The 18,094-nt window shown below is 45.6% G+C and overlaps 1 protein-coding gene across 1 annotated transcript in view; it reads right to left on the bottom strand.

Annotated features, from left to right (window-relative positions):
• The window catches only part of LOC106566735 (cadherin-4), a 512,548-nt gene that overhangs the window by 27,676 nt on the left and 466,778 nt on the right, over positions 1-18,094 (bottom strand). Inside the window, exon 11 of the mRNA XM_014135075.2 lies at positions 11,921-12,174. Within this exon, the coding sequence (XP_013990550.1) occupies positions 11,921-12,174 (254 nt within the window). The remainder of the gene's footprint in view (positions 1-11,920; positions 12,175-18,094) is intronic.

Here is an 18,094-nt window from a genome sequence, read left to right on the forward strand (position 1 = left end):
TTGGTATGCAGATGACACACAATTAATCTTCTCCTTTCCCCCTTCTGACAACCAGGTGGCGAATCGCATCTCTGCATGTCTGGCAGACATATCAGTGTGGATGACGGATCACCACCTCAAGCTGAACCTCGGCAAAACGGAGCTGCTCTTCCTCCCGGGGAAGGACTGCCCATTCCATGATCTCGCCATCACGGTTGACAACTCCCTTGTGTCCTCCTCCCAGAGTGCTAAGAGCCTCGGCGTGACCCTGGACAACACCCTGTCGTTCTCCACTAACATCAAGGCGGTGACCCGATCCTGTAGGTTCATGCTCTACAACATTCGCAGAGTACGACCCTGCCTCACACAGGAAGCGGCGCAGGTCCTAATCCAGGCACTTGTCATCTCCCGTCTGGATTACTGCAACTCGTTGTTGGCTGGGCTCCCTGCTTGTGCCATTAAACCCCTACAACTCATCCAGAACGCCGCAGCCCGTCTGGTGTTCAACCTTCCCAAGTTCTCTCACGTCACCCCGCTCCTCCGCTCTCTCCACTGGCTTCCAGTCGAAGCTCGCATCCGCTACAAGACCATGGTGCTTGCCTATGGAGCTGTGAGGGGAACGGCACCTCCGTACCTTCAGGCTCTGATCAGGCCCTACACCCAAACAAGGGCACTGCGTTCATCCACCTCTGGCCTGCTCGCCTCCCTACCTCTGAGGAAGCACAGTTCCCGCTCAGCCCAGTCTAAACTGTTCGCTGCTCTGGCACCCCAATGGTGGAACAAGCTCCCTCACGACGCCAGGACAGCGGAGTCAATCACCACCTTCCGGAGACACCTGAAACCCCACCTCTTTAAGGAATACCTGGGATAGGATAAAGTAATCCTTCTAACCCCCCCTTAAAAGATTTAGATGCACTATTGTAAAGTGGTTGTTCCACTGGATATTATAAGGTGAATGCACCAATTTGTAAGTCGCTCTGGATAAGAGCGTCTGCTAAATGACTTAAATGTAAATGTAAATGTTAATTGCCTACCTTCTGTAAGCTGTTAGTGTCTTAACGACCGTTCCACAGGTGCATGTTCATTAATTGTTTATGGTTCATTGAATAAGCATGAGAACCAGAGTTTATACCCTTTACAATGAAGATCTGTGAAGTTATTTAGATTTTTACGAATTATCTTTGAAAAACAGGATCCTGAAAAAGGGACGTCCCAATATTTATATATTCTTAATTCCATTCCTTTAGATGTGTGTATTGTTGTGAAATTGTTAGATATTACTGTTAGAATATTACTGCATTGTTAGAGCTAGAAACACAAGCATTTCACTACACCCACATTAACATCTGCTAAACACAGGTATGTGACAAATAAAATTTGATTTGATTTTCAAATTAAAACAAAGATTCACTAGATGTTGACCTGTTAACCGTCAAGTCAGCTAGAGGTTGTCGATTGACTGATCAGGGTAAATTAAACCACAGTTTCTCTAAAATTAAAAGCCTGCTGATAAAAAGTATGATTTAAAGCATCACTTTCCCCCTTCTTCTCAGTTAAGATGCCAGAGTCAGACAGAACTTGCTACGGCAGGGAAGAAGAGGAATCTTTACGCTTTAGTGCATTTACTCTTTTACAAAATGTAGAAGGATCAATAGTAAGAGTCAGAGATGGAGCTTATTAAAAAGTCGCTTGATTTAGCTTTCTTAATTGAGATAGAACATATGATTCTCAATTGTCTGAAAAATTGCCAGTCCACTACAGTGTCCGTTTTCCTTGCTTTGGCCTAGGCCTGATTTCTTATCTGAATGAGCTCAGACAGCTCAGAAGAAAACCAAGGGTTAGATCTATCTTTCACCCTGAATTGTTTAAAAGGGGTGTGTTTATCGGCCAGATAAATAAATAGAGGAAACATTTTCTTGAGCCAACTCAGGGTCAGGAATACAGCAGACAGTGGCTAAATCAGAGTAGAACCTTTGAGAACCTCCTCAAAAACCTTTGAGGAGAGAACTTTTAAAAATGTATCTTAATTAAACGTGGATTAGTATTTTGCGGTTTCGAATCATTAAAACATAGTATAGGACAATGATCACTGAGATCATATGCAAATACTCCACTAGACAAATATTTATGGGGGTTATTAGTAAGAATGAAATCAATCAACGAGTTAAAAGGGTTTTTCACATTTAGCCGTGTGGGTTTTGAGATCAACTGAGTCAGAATAAAATCAATTCTGCTATTTTGCACACCAGTATTTCTACTTGCACATCCTCATCTGCACATTTTTCATGCCAGTGTTAATTTCAAAATTGTAATTACTTCACCACTATGGCCTATTTATTGCCTTACCTCCATACTTAATTTGCACATACTGTTTACAGATTTTTCTATTGTGTTATTGACTGTACGTTTGTTTACCCCTTGTGTAACTCTGTGTTGTTGTTTTTGTCGCACTGCTTTGCTTTATCTTGGCCAGGTCGCAGTTGTAAATGAGAACTTGTTCTCAACTGGCCTACCTGGTTAAATAAAGGTGAAATAAAATTGATCTGAGGCCGGGGATGGCCAATCCAGATTCAAATCGCCTAAAATGACCAACTCCGAGGACAGAAAAGGTGTTAAAAACGCAGATATAGCGCCTACAGCATCTGCCTTGGCAACAACAAATAAATGTGTATTCTGGTTTACGGACACATCGACAACCAGAAGCTCAAATTTATTACAAACAGAAATATTTACAGATTGGGATACCATGAAATTAAATTTGACATACAGTTGAAGTTGGAAGTTTACATACACCTTAGCCAAATACATTCAAACTCAGTTTTTCACAATTCCTGACAATTAATCCAAATAAAAATTCCCTGTCTTAGGTAAGTTAGGACCACCACTTTATTTTAAGAATGTGAAATGTCAGAATAATAGTAGAGATAATTATTTCAGCTTTTATTTCTTTCATCACATTCCCAGTGGGTCAGAAGATTACATACACTCAATTAGTATTTGGTAGCATTGCCTTTAAATTGTTTAATTTCGGTCAAAGTTTCGTTTAGCCTTCCATAAGCTTCCCACAATAAGTTGGGTGAATGTTGTCCCATTCCTCCTGACAGAGCTGGTGTATCTGAATCAGGTTTGTAGGCCTCCTTGCTCAGACACGCTTTTTCTGTTCTGACCACAAATTTGCTATGGGATTGAGGTCAGGGCTTTGTGATGGCCACTGCAATACCTTAACTTTGTTGTCCTTAAGCCATTTTGCCACGACTTTGGAAGTATGTTTGGGGTCATTGTCCATTTGGAAGACCCATTTGCGACCAAGCTTTAACTTCCTGACTGATGTCTTGAGATGTTGCTTCAATATACCCACACAATTTTCCTTCTCATCATGCCATCTATTTTGTGATGTGCACCAGTCCCTCGTGCAGCAAACCACCACCACAACATGACTCTGCCACCTCCTGTCACGTTCGTCTGAAGGATAAGACCAAGGTGCAGCGTGGTAGGTGAACATTTCTCCTTTATTAAAAATGAACACCGTCAAAACAACAAAAACAATAAAGCACAAACGAAACGTGAAGTAAATGGCGTGCTCACAGACAACTAACCAAAAAACAAGATCCCACAAAAACCCAGTGGGAAAAGGCTGCCTAAATATGATCCCCAATCAGAGACAACGAAAGACAGCTGCCTCTGATTGGGAACCATATCAGGCCAACATAGAAATATATCATCTAGAATGCCCACCGCATTCTGGACTGCCGACCGCCGCTGGAGGCTCTGGACTGCCGACCGCCGCTGGAGGCTCTGGACTGCCGACCGCCGCTGGAGGCTCTGGACTGCAGACCGTCGCTGGAGGCTCTGGACTGCGGACCGTCGCTGGAGGCTCTGGACTGCGGACCGTCGCTGGAGACTCTGGACTGCGGACCGTCGCTGGAGACTCTGGACTGCGGACCGTCGCTGGAGACTCTGGACTGCGGACCGTCGCTGGAGGCTCTTGACTGCGGACCGTCGCTGGAGGCTCCGGACTGGGGACCGTCGCTGGAGGCTCCGGACTGTGGACCGTCGCTGGAGGCTCCGGACAGGGGACCCTCGCTGCAGGCTCCGTGCCATGGATCATCACTACAGGCTTCAGGCCATAGATCATCACTACAGGCTCCGGGCCATAGATTATCACTGGAGGCTCCGTGCCATGGATTATCACTGGAGGCTCCGTGCCATGGATTATCACTGGAGGCTCCATGCCATGGATTATCACTGGAGGCTTCGGGCCATGGATCATCACTACAGGCTCCGGGCCATGGATCATCACTGGAGGCTCCGTGCCATGGGTTATCACTGGAGGCTCCATGCCATGGATTATCACTGAAGGCTCCGGGCCATGGATCATCACTACAGGCTCCGTGCCATGGATTATCACTGGAGGCTCCGTGCCATGGATTATCACTGGAGGCTCCATGCCATGGATTATCACTGGAGGCTCCGGGCCATGGATCATCACTACAGGCTCCGGGCCATGGATCATCACTGGAGGCTTTGTGCCATGGATTATCACAGGAGGCTCCGGGCCATGGATTATCACTGGAGGCTTCGTGCCATGGATCATCACTGGAGGATTCGGACCATGGACCATCACTAGAGGCTTCGTACGTGGAGCCGGAACAGGTCTCACCGGACTGGGGAGATGCACTGGAAACCTTGTGCGTGGAGCAGGCATAGGATATACTGGGCCGTGGAGACGCACTGGAGGTCTGGAGCATAGGGCTGGCACAACCCGTCCTGGCTGGATGCTCACTTTAGCCCGGCAAGTGCAGGGCGCTGGCACAGGACGCACTGGGCTGTGAAGGCGCACTGGCGACACAGTGCATAGAGCCGGCACAGGATATCCCGGACCGAGGAGGCATACTGGAGACCAGGAGCGCTGAGCCGGCACAACCCGTCCTGGCTGAATGCCCACTCTCGCACGGCAAATGCAGGGCGTAGGCATAGAGCGCACCGGGTTATGAATGCGCACTGGAGATACAGTGCACATCACCGCATAACACGGTGCCTGACTGGTCACACGCTCCCCACGGTAAGCATGGGGAGTTGGCTCAGGTCTAAACCCTGACTCCGCCAATCTCCCCGTGTGCCCCCCCATTTTTTTTGGGTGCTGCCTCTCAGGCTTCCGTCATTGCCGTGACTCCCAATCTCGTCGCCATTCCTCCCTCGCTGCTTCCACCTGTTCCCATGGGAGGCGATCCCATCCGGCCTGGATCTCCTTCCACGTCCAGGATACTTTGCCGTCCAGGATGTCCTCCCATGTCTACTCCTCCTGGCCACGCTGCTTGGTCAGTTTTTAGTGGGATCTTCTGTCACGTTCGTCTGAAGGATGAGACCAAGGTGCAGCGTGGTAGGCGAACATTTCTCCTTTATTAAAAATGAACACCGTCATAACAACAAAAACAATAAAGCACAAACAAAATGTGAAGTAAATGGCGTGCTTACAGGCAACTAACCAAAAAACAAGATCCTACAAAAACCCAGTGGGAAAAGGCTGCCTAAATATGATCCCCAATCAGAGACAATGAAAGACTCTGATTGGGAACCATATCAGGCACACATAGAAATATATAATCTAGATTGCCCACCCAAATCACACCCTGACCTAACCAAATAGAGAAATAAAAAGGCTCTCTACGGTCAGGGCATGACACCTCCATGCTTCACGGTTGGGGTGGTGTTCTTCGGCTTGCAAGCCTCCCCCTTTTTCCTCCAAACATAACGATGGTCATTATGGCCAAACAGTTCCATTTTTGTTTCATCAGACCAGAGGACATTTCTCCAAAAAGTACGATCTTTGTCCCTATGTGCAGTTGCAAACCTTAGTCTGGCTTTTTTTATGGTGGTTTTGGAGCAGTGGCTTCTTCCTTGCTGAGCGACCTTTCAGATTATGTCAATATAGGACTAGTTTTACTATGAATATTGATATTTTTGTACCTGTTTCCTCCAGCATCTTCACAAGGTCCTTTGCTGTTGTTCTGGGATTGATTTGCACTTTTCGCACCAAAGTACGTTAATCTCTAAGAGACAGAAAGCGTCTCCTTCCTGAGCAGTATGATGGATGTGTGGTCCCATGGTGTTTATACTTGTGTACTATTGTGAACGTGGTACCTTCAGGCATTTGGAAATTGCTCCCAAAGATGAACCAGACTTGTGGAGGTCTACAATTTTTTTCAGAGGTCTTGGCTGATTTCTTTTGATTTTCCCATGATGTCAAGCAAAGAGGCACTGAGTTTGAAGGTAGTCCTTGAAATACATCCACAGGTACACCTCCAATTGACTAAAATTATGTCAATTAGCCTATCAGAATCTTCTAAAGCCATGACATCATTTTTTTGAATTTTACAAGTTGTTTAAAGGCACAGTCAACTTAGTGTATGTAAACTTCTGACCCACTGGAATTGTGATACAGTGAATTATAAGTGAAATAATCTGTCTGTAAACAATTGTTGGAAAAATGACTTGTGTCATGCTCAAAGTAGATGTCCTAACCGACTTGCCAAAACTATAGTTTGTTAACAAGAAATTTGTGGAGTGGTTGAAAAATGAGTTTTAATGACTCCAACCTAAGTATATGTAAACTTCCGACTTCAACTGTATATAATACTAGATATTAGGAGCTCATCATTTTACCAGCTGATCTTGTAACTTTGAACCTAGAATTTGGAATTTACCCAACGGATCTCAGTTGCCCACCCTCCAACCTTTCCTGATCCCACATGATTCACACACACACACACACACACACACACACACACACACACACACACACACACACACACACACACACACACACACACACACACACACACACACACACACACACACACACACACACACACACACACACACACACACACACAGAGCAGCTGATGAGTGTGTCAGTGTGCAACATCAGACACTCTCTGTATGAGGACAGATGGGAGAGAACCATCATCAGGACAACACAGACGCTGCCTTCTCCAACTGACACGGCTGGAGGAAATGTGCTTTTCAAGTAACAACGCTCTGGTTTGGTTGGCCAGAGTCAATTCTTTGATTTAATTGCTGATATGAAAACCTACTGAAACTGTTTTTAATTTTTAGTTTTATTATTTCACCTTTATTTAACCAGGTAGGCCAGTTGAGAACAAGTTCTCATTTACAACTGCGACCTGGCCAAGATAAAGCAAAGCGGTGCGACAAAAACAACACCACAGAGTTACACATAAACAAACGTTCAGTCAATAACACAATAGAAAAATCGATGTACAGTGTGTGCAAATGTAGAAGAGTAGGGAGGTAAGGCAATAAATAGGCCATAGAGGCAAAATAATATTTTTTTCAATAAATAATTGCTATTTACAGATCGGTTGTGTACAGGTACTGTGATCGGTAAGCTTCTCTGACAGCTGATGCTTAAAGTTAGAGAGGGAGATATAAATCTCCAGCTTCAGTGATTTTTGCAATTCGTTCCAGTCATTGGCAGCAGAGAACTGGAAGGAATGGCGGCCAAAGGAAGTGTTGGCTTTGAGGATGACCAGTGAAATATACCTGTTGGAGCTGCAGTTTGAGTCAGTTTTATGATTTAATTTATTTGGTTCTTATTGCTTCACTACTGTCTGGAACTTTAAGTCTGTGTTTGCTCTGGTGCTTTGAAAGATACAAAGAAGTAAAACATATATAAATTCTGCAATTTTAATAATATACTGCTCAAAAAAATAAAGGGAACACTTAAACAACACAATGTAACTCCAAGTCAATCACACTTCTGTGAAATCAAACTGTCCACTTAGGAAGCAACACTGACTGACAATACATTTCACATGCTGTTGTGCAAATGGAATAGACAACAGGTGGAAATTATAGGCAATTAGCAGACACCCCCAATAAAGGAGTGGTTCTGCAGGTGGTGACCACAGACCAATTCTCAGTTCCTATGCTTCCTGGCTGATGTTTTCGTCACTTTTGAATGCTGGCGGTGCTTTCACTCTAGTGGTAGCATGAGACGGAGTCTACAACCCACACAAGTGGCTCAGGTAGTGCAGCTCATCCAGGATGGCACATCAATGCGAGCTGTGGCAAGAAGGTTTGCTGTGTCTGTCAGCGTAGATTCCAGAGCATGGAGGCGCTACCAGGAGACAGGCCAGTACATCAGGAGACGTGGAGGAGGCCGTAGGAGGGCAACAACCCAGCAGCAGGACCGCTACCTCTGCCTTTGTGCAAGGAGGAGCAGGAGGAGCACTGCCAGAGCCCTGCAAAATGACCTCCTGTGTCTGCTCAAACGGTCAGAAACAGACTCCATGAGGGTGGTATGAGGGCCCGACGTCCACAGGTGGGGGTTGTGCTTACAGCCCAACACCGTGCAGGGCGTTTGGCATTTGCCAGAGAACACCAAGATTGGCAAATTCGCCACTGGCGCCCTGTGCTCTTCACAGATGCAAGCAGGTTCACACTGAGCACATGTGACAGACGTCACAGAGTCTGGAGACGCCGTGGAGAACGTTCTGCTGCCTGCAACATCCTCCAGCATGACCGGTTTGGCGGTGGGTCAGTCATGGTGTGGGGTGGCATTTCTTTGGGGGGCAGCACAGCCCTACATGTGCTCGCCAGAGGTAGCCTGACTGCAATTAGGTACCGAGATGAGATCCTCAGACCCCTTGTGAGACCATATGCTGGTGCGGTTGGTCCTGGGTTCCTCCTAATGCAAGACAATGCTAGACCTCATGTGGCTGGAGTGTGTCAGCAGTTCCTGCAAGAGGAAGGCATTGATGCTATGGACTGGCCCGCCCGTTCCCCAGACCTGAATCCAATTGAGCACATCTGGGACATCATGTCTCGCTCCATCCACCAACGCCACGTTGCACCACAGACTGTCTAGGAGTTGGCGGATGCTTTAGTCCAGGTCTGGGAGGAGATCCCTCTGGAGACCATCCGCCACCTCATCAGGAGCATGCCCAGGCGTTGTAGGGAGGTCATACAGGCACGTGGAGGCCACACACACTACTGAGCCTCATTTTGACTTGTTTTAAGGACATTACATCAAAGTTGGATCAGCCTGTAGTGTGGTTTTCCACTTTAATTTTGAGTGTGACTCCAAATCCAGACCTCCATGGGTTGATAAATTGGATTTCAATTGATTATTTTTGTGTGATTTTGTTGTCAGCACATTCAACTATGTAAAGAAAAAAGTATTTAATACGATTATTTCATTCATTCAGATCTAGGATGTGTTATTTTAGTATTCCCTTTATTTTTTTGAGCAGTGTACATTTCCAATGTCTTCATACAATACCTTGATCAGTCTCTCTACGTATATCCAGGTTGGTGGTACTGGAAAGTGGGTGTGAGGAGTGAATAAGATCTAGAATGAAGTCTGGTGGGGTTAGTGATGCTAGTGGTAGAGGAAGCCTGTCCCTGAGAATCAAAAATATACGTCCTCCTAGCCTTCCTCCAGCCCATGCAGGATAGTCTGGGTAATTATTTATGCATGTTTCTCAATCCCACACCTCGCCGCACTAGTTTGGCCCTGACAGGTGATGCCTGATTCCTCCCTCCCAGGCTCCCCCTCTACCCCATCTCCATCCCCCAAACCCCTGGCCCCTGACCCCCCCCCCCCCCAGAACACTGGTCTGAAGAAAAACTGTCAAGTAGAGCCTCCGTGTGGGGCAAAAGTTAGGAGATATCTAATCAATGGAAGATGGAATTAAAATGACGGAATTTAAAGTAGAAGGATAGGCTACAACGACCACGAGCCAACAGGTAGGTTGCTAATTAATATTCTAAATGGAGTTGTTATTTGTAACTGTAGGATGAAAAAGCGAATGCACTGCAGCCTCAATTAGCCTAGCTAGCTAACGTTAGCTAGCTTAACTAGCATCTCCCGGTTTGATGCAGTCAAGACAGGTACTATGTAATCATATTTCATGATAAATAACCTAGCTATGGCAGCTATTAGTCTACTAGAGCAAGACTTGGCTTGGTTGTTTGCTGTCTCTCCTCTCTCCCTCCTTCCTGCTCCCTGTGTCATTCACTCACAGTACGGCCCCTCCCCTGCCTACTAGAGCTGCACCTCTTTCTCCCTCCTCTCGCACTTCATCACCTCCAATTAATAAAATAGCTTAAATAACTACTTTTCTGCTGCTTCACTCGGATCGGTCCGGGTCTGGATTCAACCAGGTCTATACGGAACGGGTCTAGTTGTCCTTCGGTCTGTTCGGAACAGGTCTCTAAATTTAAAAAACATTTTTATGCATATCAGGTCCAGGTGGGAAAGCCCCAGGTTTATTTTGGAACAGGTCCAACTTTTTGGACCCATGAAGATCTCTACTGTCAAGTTTTAGCCCTGACCTCCCCTCTCTCAACTCTCCAAACCTCCCGTGCCCTTGCTTTTCCTTGACCTGTTCTCACGCTTCTTCCCTTCTATCTTGTTTGTTACCTTTCCCTTACTTATCAGCTCCCTTCCGCTTTCCGACACTCGCCTCGTCCTTTTCAGCCATCTCCCTCAGTCACATAGAGATATCACGGATCTTTGACAAAATCTGCACATTGGCTAAAGAAGTGAAAAACTACAGTAAATACTACAATATACTATACAGTCTGCAAAAACACTACATTAATTACTAAAGTATATACTACAGTTTTCTTTTACTAGATTATTTATACTATAGTTAACTGTAAATACTACAGTATATACTACAGTTTTCTTTTACTAGATTATTTATACTATAGTTAACTGTAAATACTACAGTATATACTACAGTAAAGTTCGCAAAAACACTACAGTGAATACTATCGTTTTTTTTTTGTTTAATGTGGGGGACTTCAGTACAGATGAAACCACATTGGAGGCTGAGGTGGACAAACTGTCCCACTAGTTTGTTATGGCTCCCGGGTGGGACTATCGCAAATCATGCTGGATGGGCAGCAGAATTGATTGAGTATCAGTGTGCATGTATGTGTCTGTGTATGTCTGTGTGTGAGAGAGAAAGAAAGAGAGAGGGGTTTGGAGAGCAAGAGGGAGTGAGAGAGAGTGAGTGTGTGTGTATGAATGTGTGTAGCAGACCGTGACAGAACATGGTGTGCCTCTGCTAGCCAAACTTATCTCCAAGATGTACTGCAAGCTGAAACTGGTGTACAGAAAAGGAAGGGGAGATCGAGAGAGGGAAAAGGAAGATGGGGAGAGAGAAAGCAAAGAGAGGGAGAGAGAGAGAGAGAAGGAGAGAGAGAGAGTGCTGCAGCAAGATCCAGAGCCCAGCTGGTACACCCAATTTACTCTCATTTGCTGTGAAATTAACTGGCAAATTTGTTTCGATCTTTTCACAAGAGAGAGAGCGAAAGAGCGAGTGAGCGAGGAAAACGGAACACAAGGATGATTCTGGGCTTGGCGCTGGAGAGGGTGAACCAGCCATCCATACACACTGGACAGTCTCTGAGAGGAGGTACTCTCAGAGAGAGTATGTGTGGATAATCAACATAATAATGTCATAGATCAGCTGACATTGAGGAAGTCAAGACACTGCAGTGCTCCACAGGCAGCCTTTAAAAAGCCAGGTGGGAATTTAAAGGTTGGTTTAGAGTCACAGCCAATAATGTGAGAACCCTGGAAACGCTGCAGGTGTACAGTGCTGTGTCAGGCCTTTGGGTTGGGGCCAGGTGCTGTGTGTGTTTGAATGTATGGGATCTCTCTCTCTCTCTCTCTCTCTCTCTCTCTCTCTCTCTCTCTCTCTCACACAGGTGGAAGGGCAGCTCTTAACTGACTGTGTATACACGTAATTCTTAAGAGAGAGGGACAGTTTGAATAGTTCCCCACTGTACCTAATGATCTGTTACATGAAGCGGTCAGGGTTGCTGGCTGAGAAGGTGGTGAGAGAGGGTGAGTGAATGTGTGTGTGTGTGTGTGTGTGTGTAAATGTGTGTGTCTGTCCAGCACCTGATGCTTTGCTGCATGAAGCGGTCAGGGTCGCTGGCTGAGAAGGTGGTGAGAGAGGTGCCAGCAGGAACACCCTCCTCAAAGCGGATGGATTTGGGGTTGGTGGGGAAGAAGGGCGGTTCGTTGATGTCTACCACAGAGATGGTGACCCCGGATGTGGACTGGAGGGACGACTGGATCCCACTGGCCAGCGGGGCCTGGTTATTGACCACCACCGTCAGCATGAAGGCCCTGTTCTGCTCAAAGTCCACCGGCTGGAGAGGGAGAGGGAGAGAGAGAGGAGGGGGGAGAGGAGGAGGCAGATAATTAGGTTAGGATTAGTAATCTCATATTCCATCAAATGGCATGGTAAGAACATCACACATGAGTGACAGAAGAAGTCTAGATAAACAGATAAAAATGGGTATGATAGAAAAAGAAGATGAGAGATAATAACAGAACACTAAGAAGGGGTGTAGTCAAATGAAATGAGAAAAATAAACCCTACACCAGGCCTGGGCAAAGGCCGGCCCGGGGCCGTATGCGGCCCTCGACCTGACTCAATACGGCCCGTGGAATCATGCTCAGATCACATTAAGAATTTGCAATAGTAAAGTTTTGAAAAACGTATTTGTTATTCAAATTAAAAGCCCAATGAATACTTCCCTTTGTGTAATGATTTAACTCCCACCGCTTGTGGGACATTTATTTTGAAGGCATGTATAAATAACAACTGCACGAGGACAGACATTGACTGACAGGCTGACAAACACGTCACAGTTACAAATAGCAGCTAGCTAGAAATTGCGCAAAAATGTGTTTTTCAAAGAAAAGGAATGTAGACAATGAATGTAGGGTGTTCCAGCAAGAGTGGGAATCAAAATATTTTTTTTATTGAAGTATCAGGGAAAGCTTAGTGTGCAAAGAGAGCATCGCTGTCTTGAAAGACTACAACTTGTCCCGACACTTCCAGACGAAGCATTCAGAGAAATAAAGGAATATGTCCTCTGAGCAGAGGGCAAGTGCATCGAAAGAGTTGCTTTCTCAGTTGCAAAAGCAGCAAGGACTTTTCACAAAACTGCATTCAGCAAATGACAGAATTGCGAGAGCTAGCTCCCACAAAATTGCTAAACATAGCAAGCCAATCGCTGAGGGCAAATTCATTAAAGAATGTTTAATTGACTCTGCAGCAATACTTTGCCCTGACAAGAAAGAGCTGTTCGAAAATGTTTCCCTGTCAAGAGGACATCGCAGAGAATATGGAACAACAGTTGAAAGACAAGGTAAAGGATTTCACCCATTTCTCCTTGTCCCTGGATGAGAGCAGTGACGCACGTGACACGGCGCAGTTGTTGATATTCTTACAAGGCATAACCCCAGACTTTGAAATTACAGAGGAGCTTGCTTCAGTGCGGTCAATGAAGAGAATAACCACACAGAAAGATTTATTGGAGGAGGTTAATAAGTGTGTGGCAAAGCTGGGACTGGAGTTTTGAAAAGTTATCCAGTGTGACCACTGATAGATGCCCAAACTTGACAGGAAAAAACTTTGGCCTTTTGAAAAGGATACAAGATCAAATAGCTGAGCTGAACCCAGATCAGAAAATGATTTTCCTACATTGCATTATTCATCAAGAGGTGCTCTGTAAATGTGTTCTGAAAATAAGCCATGTTGTGGCTTAAGAGGTAAACTTCCTAAGATCAAAATGTTTAAACCACAGGCAGTTTGTCTCACTGTTGGAAGAGACAGTTGGGTCATGCAGATCACCCCTACCACACAAACGTGAGATGGCTGAGTTTGGGGAAGGTGCTTAAAAAGGGTGTGGGACCTGAAGTCGGATATTGCTGAGTTTTTGCAAATGAAAGGAAAATGTGGATTTCCCTCAACTGCAAGATAAAGAATGGTTGGCTGATTTTTTGCCTTCACCGTGGACATCATGGCCCTCATGAATGAACTGAATTCCAAACTACAAGGGAAGGGCCTTTTCGCACATCAGATGTACAGCCTTGTCAAAGCCTTCAAGGGAAAATTACTCCTCCTGACCCGCCAAGAAGAAGCCAACAATCTCACCCACCTCCCGACACTACTAGTCTGTTCCCTATCAGATGACCAGTGGGAGAAGTATACATCGCTGCTGCGTGCTTTGAATGGTGAGTTTTCTCGTCGTTTTGAGGATTTCAAAGTGATGGAAAATGACATGCTGTTGGTTTCCTCTCCTTTCAACTTCAATGTGGATAACGCTCCCACTGACCTGCAACTTGAGCAACTTCAGTCTGATGCAGTGATTGGAGAACTATTCAAAACAATGTCACTGACGAGGTTCTATGCATCTCTCGATGAACAAAACTTCCCAAAGATTAGGAGTCATGCTCAGAAGATGTTTGTACTGTTTGGGTGAACCTATGTATGTGAACAGACATTTTCAGTGGTGAAATATAGCAAGTCAAGGCATAGATCATCTCTTACTGAGTCTCAGCTCTCAGCAATCCTGCGCATAGCGACGACAGAAACTATACCTGACTTCACTGCTCTAGTCAATGCCCATCAGAGACTTCACTCCTCACACTGGTTGAGTAGTTTAAATGTAATGTTGAGCTCTCTCTCTTTGTGTTTTTGTGCATACCAGTTAACAAGAGTTATGTCCGTGGTGCTGAATGCACAGTGTACTTTTCCCTCCGTGTAGTTCATTGCATGTTTAATAATGAAAATACCTACCAAAAGGAGAACATGGATTTTGTTGATTTCTGTGCATGTTAAAAAAGTAAAATTAGTAGCATTTCTGGATGTGATTTACAGTAGATATATCTGTCAACACAGTCATACTCATGATGTATAAACCTATAATATGATTCTGGCCCGCGATGGCAAAAATATATTATAATGTGGCCCACCATGGAAAATAATTGCAACAGGCCTGCCCTACACTATGGTTAGAAGAAATAGATGGGAGAGAAATAACAAGAGAGAGATCAAACTCACAGTGATATCTAACCCCCCCCATTCCCAGAACACTTAAACATTCTCCTCCAGTTCCTCCGTCCCTCCATCCTCCACCTGCAGCCCTTGAGAGAGAGCAGAGCTGAGCCCTATTGACGATAAAGGAAGTAATGAACAGCCCTGGTGCTGAGCAGCGCTAGCTCTGCGCTAGCTAGGATGAATTGGAACAGCGTTATCGCTAAACTTAGAGGGACCTCTGCACCCCTACCTGTAATTACCCTGCTAACACTGAGTGAGTTAGGCAGGTCTTAAACAATTCATGGACCGGCTGCCGTTGGGGCTGGCGCTCCCTGTTAAATTCACACTGAGTAGACTCCCCTCACAGTGTGTGTGTAGGTGTGCGTGAGTGGGGATGTGTGTGTGTGTGTGTGTGTGTGTGTGCGTGCGTACGTGCGCATGTGTGTGTGTGTGTTGGCTAGCTCCAGCCACCTACAAGGCGGTCTGCCATGTGAGCCTAAAACAAAGTGACAGCTCTGGGCTGTCTTAATGACAACAACACAATTAGATTCAGGTAACCTCCAGAAACACACACAACAAATATGTTAGGTATTGCATGATGCTGGCTGGCTCTGAGTACAGTTAGCTATCCAGTTGATGATTAGCACCCGGAGGCTGGTGTCTGCTGTGTTTGGTGGTGACAGTAATGATTTGGAGCACATCTGTGTGTTGCTTCGCCTTAGTGTTAGTGTTAACGGACGCGGCGGGCGACGATATAAAAGCATTCATAATAAAGCAGCCAGAGTGACGAGGGGATTGGATCTGACAGATGCCATGGTGGTGTGTGCGTGCGTGCCTGCGTGTGCGTGTACTGATAATGAGAAGAGGAGGCTGGTGTTGATGTGCCCTTTCCTTCTGTGTGTGTGTGTGTGTGTGTGTGTGTGTGTGTGTGTGTGTGTGTGTGTGTGTGGAGTGAACCAGTGATGTACTGGGGCCCTATCAGAAGGCTGAACGTGCTTGGAGCTCTTTGATCCATAGCCAGTGGTGCAGTGTTCCCCCTCCACCTCCCCTTCCCTCTTTTCTTTTTGTCCTCTTTGACTGCTCTTCATCCACTCTCTATCGAACCGCTTCCCTTCCCCAGCTCCCTCTACTCCCCCCTTCCCCTTCTTTCCTTCTCCATCCTCCTCCTATCACCTACCCTTCCTCCAATCCTCTTCCCCAGCTCCCTCTACTCCCCCCTTCCCCTTCTTTCCTTCTCCATCCTCCTCCTATCACCTACCCTTCCTCCAATCCTCTTCGCCAGCTCCCTTATCCTCCCCTTCTCATTTCCTTTCCTCTCTCTGGCATGTAGTCACCCCTGTCATTTCCTGTGTTCATCACACACTTCAATTTACATATCCTAATGACTTAAAGACGAATGTGTGTGTGGATGTTTGTGTGCGTAAGTACACGCGCATGTGTGTGCATGTTTGTCTGTATGTGTTTGTGTGATGCCTCTGTTTTAATCCAGGATTTAAAATTTACGCTTATTGGTTCCCTAGACAGTTCTGTAATTGTGCAGGTTAAGACCTCAGTCCATGTTTATAGAGCAGCCACGGTCCCAGGTGGGCCGTCTCAGTAAACTTGTGAGAGATGTCAGTGTGTTTTGCTGACGTGCCTCCACTAGCAGCCAGAGAGGCCTCCTCGGTAAATACATACTACATCAATTCAAATGTGTCTCTGTGATGTTTCCCTGCTACCTACGCGTTGCAGTTTTTCTGATGTGAAATCGATTAGAGTCAGTAGCCATTCCGGCTTCAGTGCCCAGAGAGAGTCAAAGCCTATTCCACAGACAGTGGAATAGGCAGAGGAAAACCACTGGCTCTGCAGGGGTAGCTCATAACACTAGTCAAATATACACACCTAACAAACAAACACCTATGGCTAAAACTATAAACCCATACTCAGTTTAGTTTTCCCCTTAGAGGCCCTTACAAGACACAACTGTGTTGCTGATGCACCCATTTATCACAGGTGCATAAAAACCACTGCGATTGTAATTGACAAATCAATATCAAATTTTCTGCAATGGTCTCCGTAGCCAGTGTGTGTGTGTGTGTGTGTGTGTGTGTGTGTGTGTGTGTGTGTGTGTGTGTGTGTGTGTGTGTGTGTGTGTGTGTGTGTGCGCGCACATGGCCATGTGCCTGTGAAAGACCTGCTGTCCTGCCATCCTATCCCTCATGTAGGCTATGATAGGGGGTTACCTGCCCACCAGCCTATAGCTTGAGTACAGCCTGGAGCTTACACTCAGTGGTTTATACATTGAGTGTACAAAACATTAAGGACACCTGACAGACATAGACTTACCTGGTGAATCCAGGTGAAAGCTATGATCCCTTATAGATGTCAATTGTTAAAACCACTTCAATATGTGTAGATGAAGGGGAGGAGACAGGTTAAAGAAGGATTTTTAAGCCTTGAGACAATTGAGACATGGATTGTGTATGTGTGCCATTCAGAGGGTGAATGGGTAAGACAAAATATTTAAGTGCCTTTGAACAGGGTATGGTAGTAGGTGCCAGTGTGACAAAGTGAAAATGTAGAGTTTCCATCAACCTTGCTCGCATTGCGCGCAATGCAGATATCAAAGAACACTGCAGTTCACGGGCAGAGTAGTGGGTGAAACCATTCACGTCAGAAAAAGGTGTGATATAAATAAAGTTTCCTTTCATTATGTGTTGTCGAATTCATCAAAATATTTGAGGCCATACTAGTAATGTTGGCAATACGAGTGTCAAAGCAAAGGGTAACTGGTGAAAAGGAGTCAGGCGCAGGAGAGCTGAGATGCGTGGACAAGGTATTTAATACACGAAAATCACCAGTATAGAAACAATACAACGGTACATGAAATATACCGGTACCACGAAAATTACACGGGTGCATAGTACAAAACCCGTCAACAAAATACCAGCCGTCAGATACAGCCATCAACATAAAACAAACACACACAATTACATGTGGGAAACAGAGGGTTAAATAATGAACAGGTAATGGGGGAATTTAAACCATGTGTGAAAAACCCACAGACAAAACAAATGGAAAATGAAAAGTGGACCGGAGATGGCTAGAAGACCGGTGACGTCGACCACCGAGCGCCGCCCAAACAAGGAGAGGGACTGACCTCGGACTGACTGGTCTTCAGACAGATTTTTGTATTATTTTCCTTGAAAGAACAAGTGGAATTTTGAGTTCTTCTCCCCTATTTGGAAAGTTGGTCTGCC

Source organism: Salmo salar, chromosome ssa13 (assembly GCF_905237065.1).
Source record: "Salmo salar chromosome ssa13, Ssal_v3.1, whole genome shotgun sequence".
NCBI classification, from domain to species: Eukaryota; Metazoa; Chordata; class Actinopteri; order Salmoniformes; family Salmonidae; genus Salmo; species Salmo salar.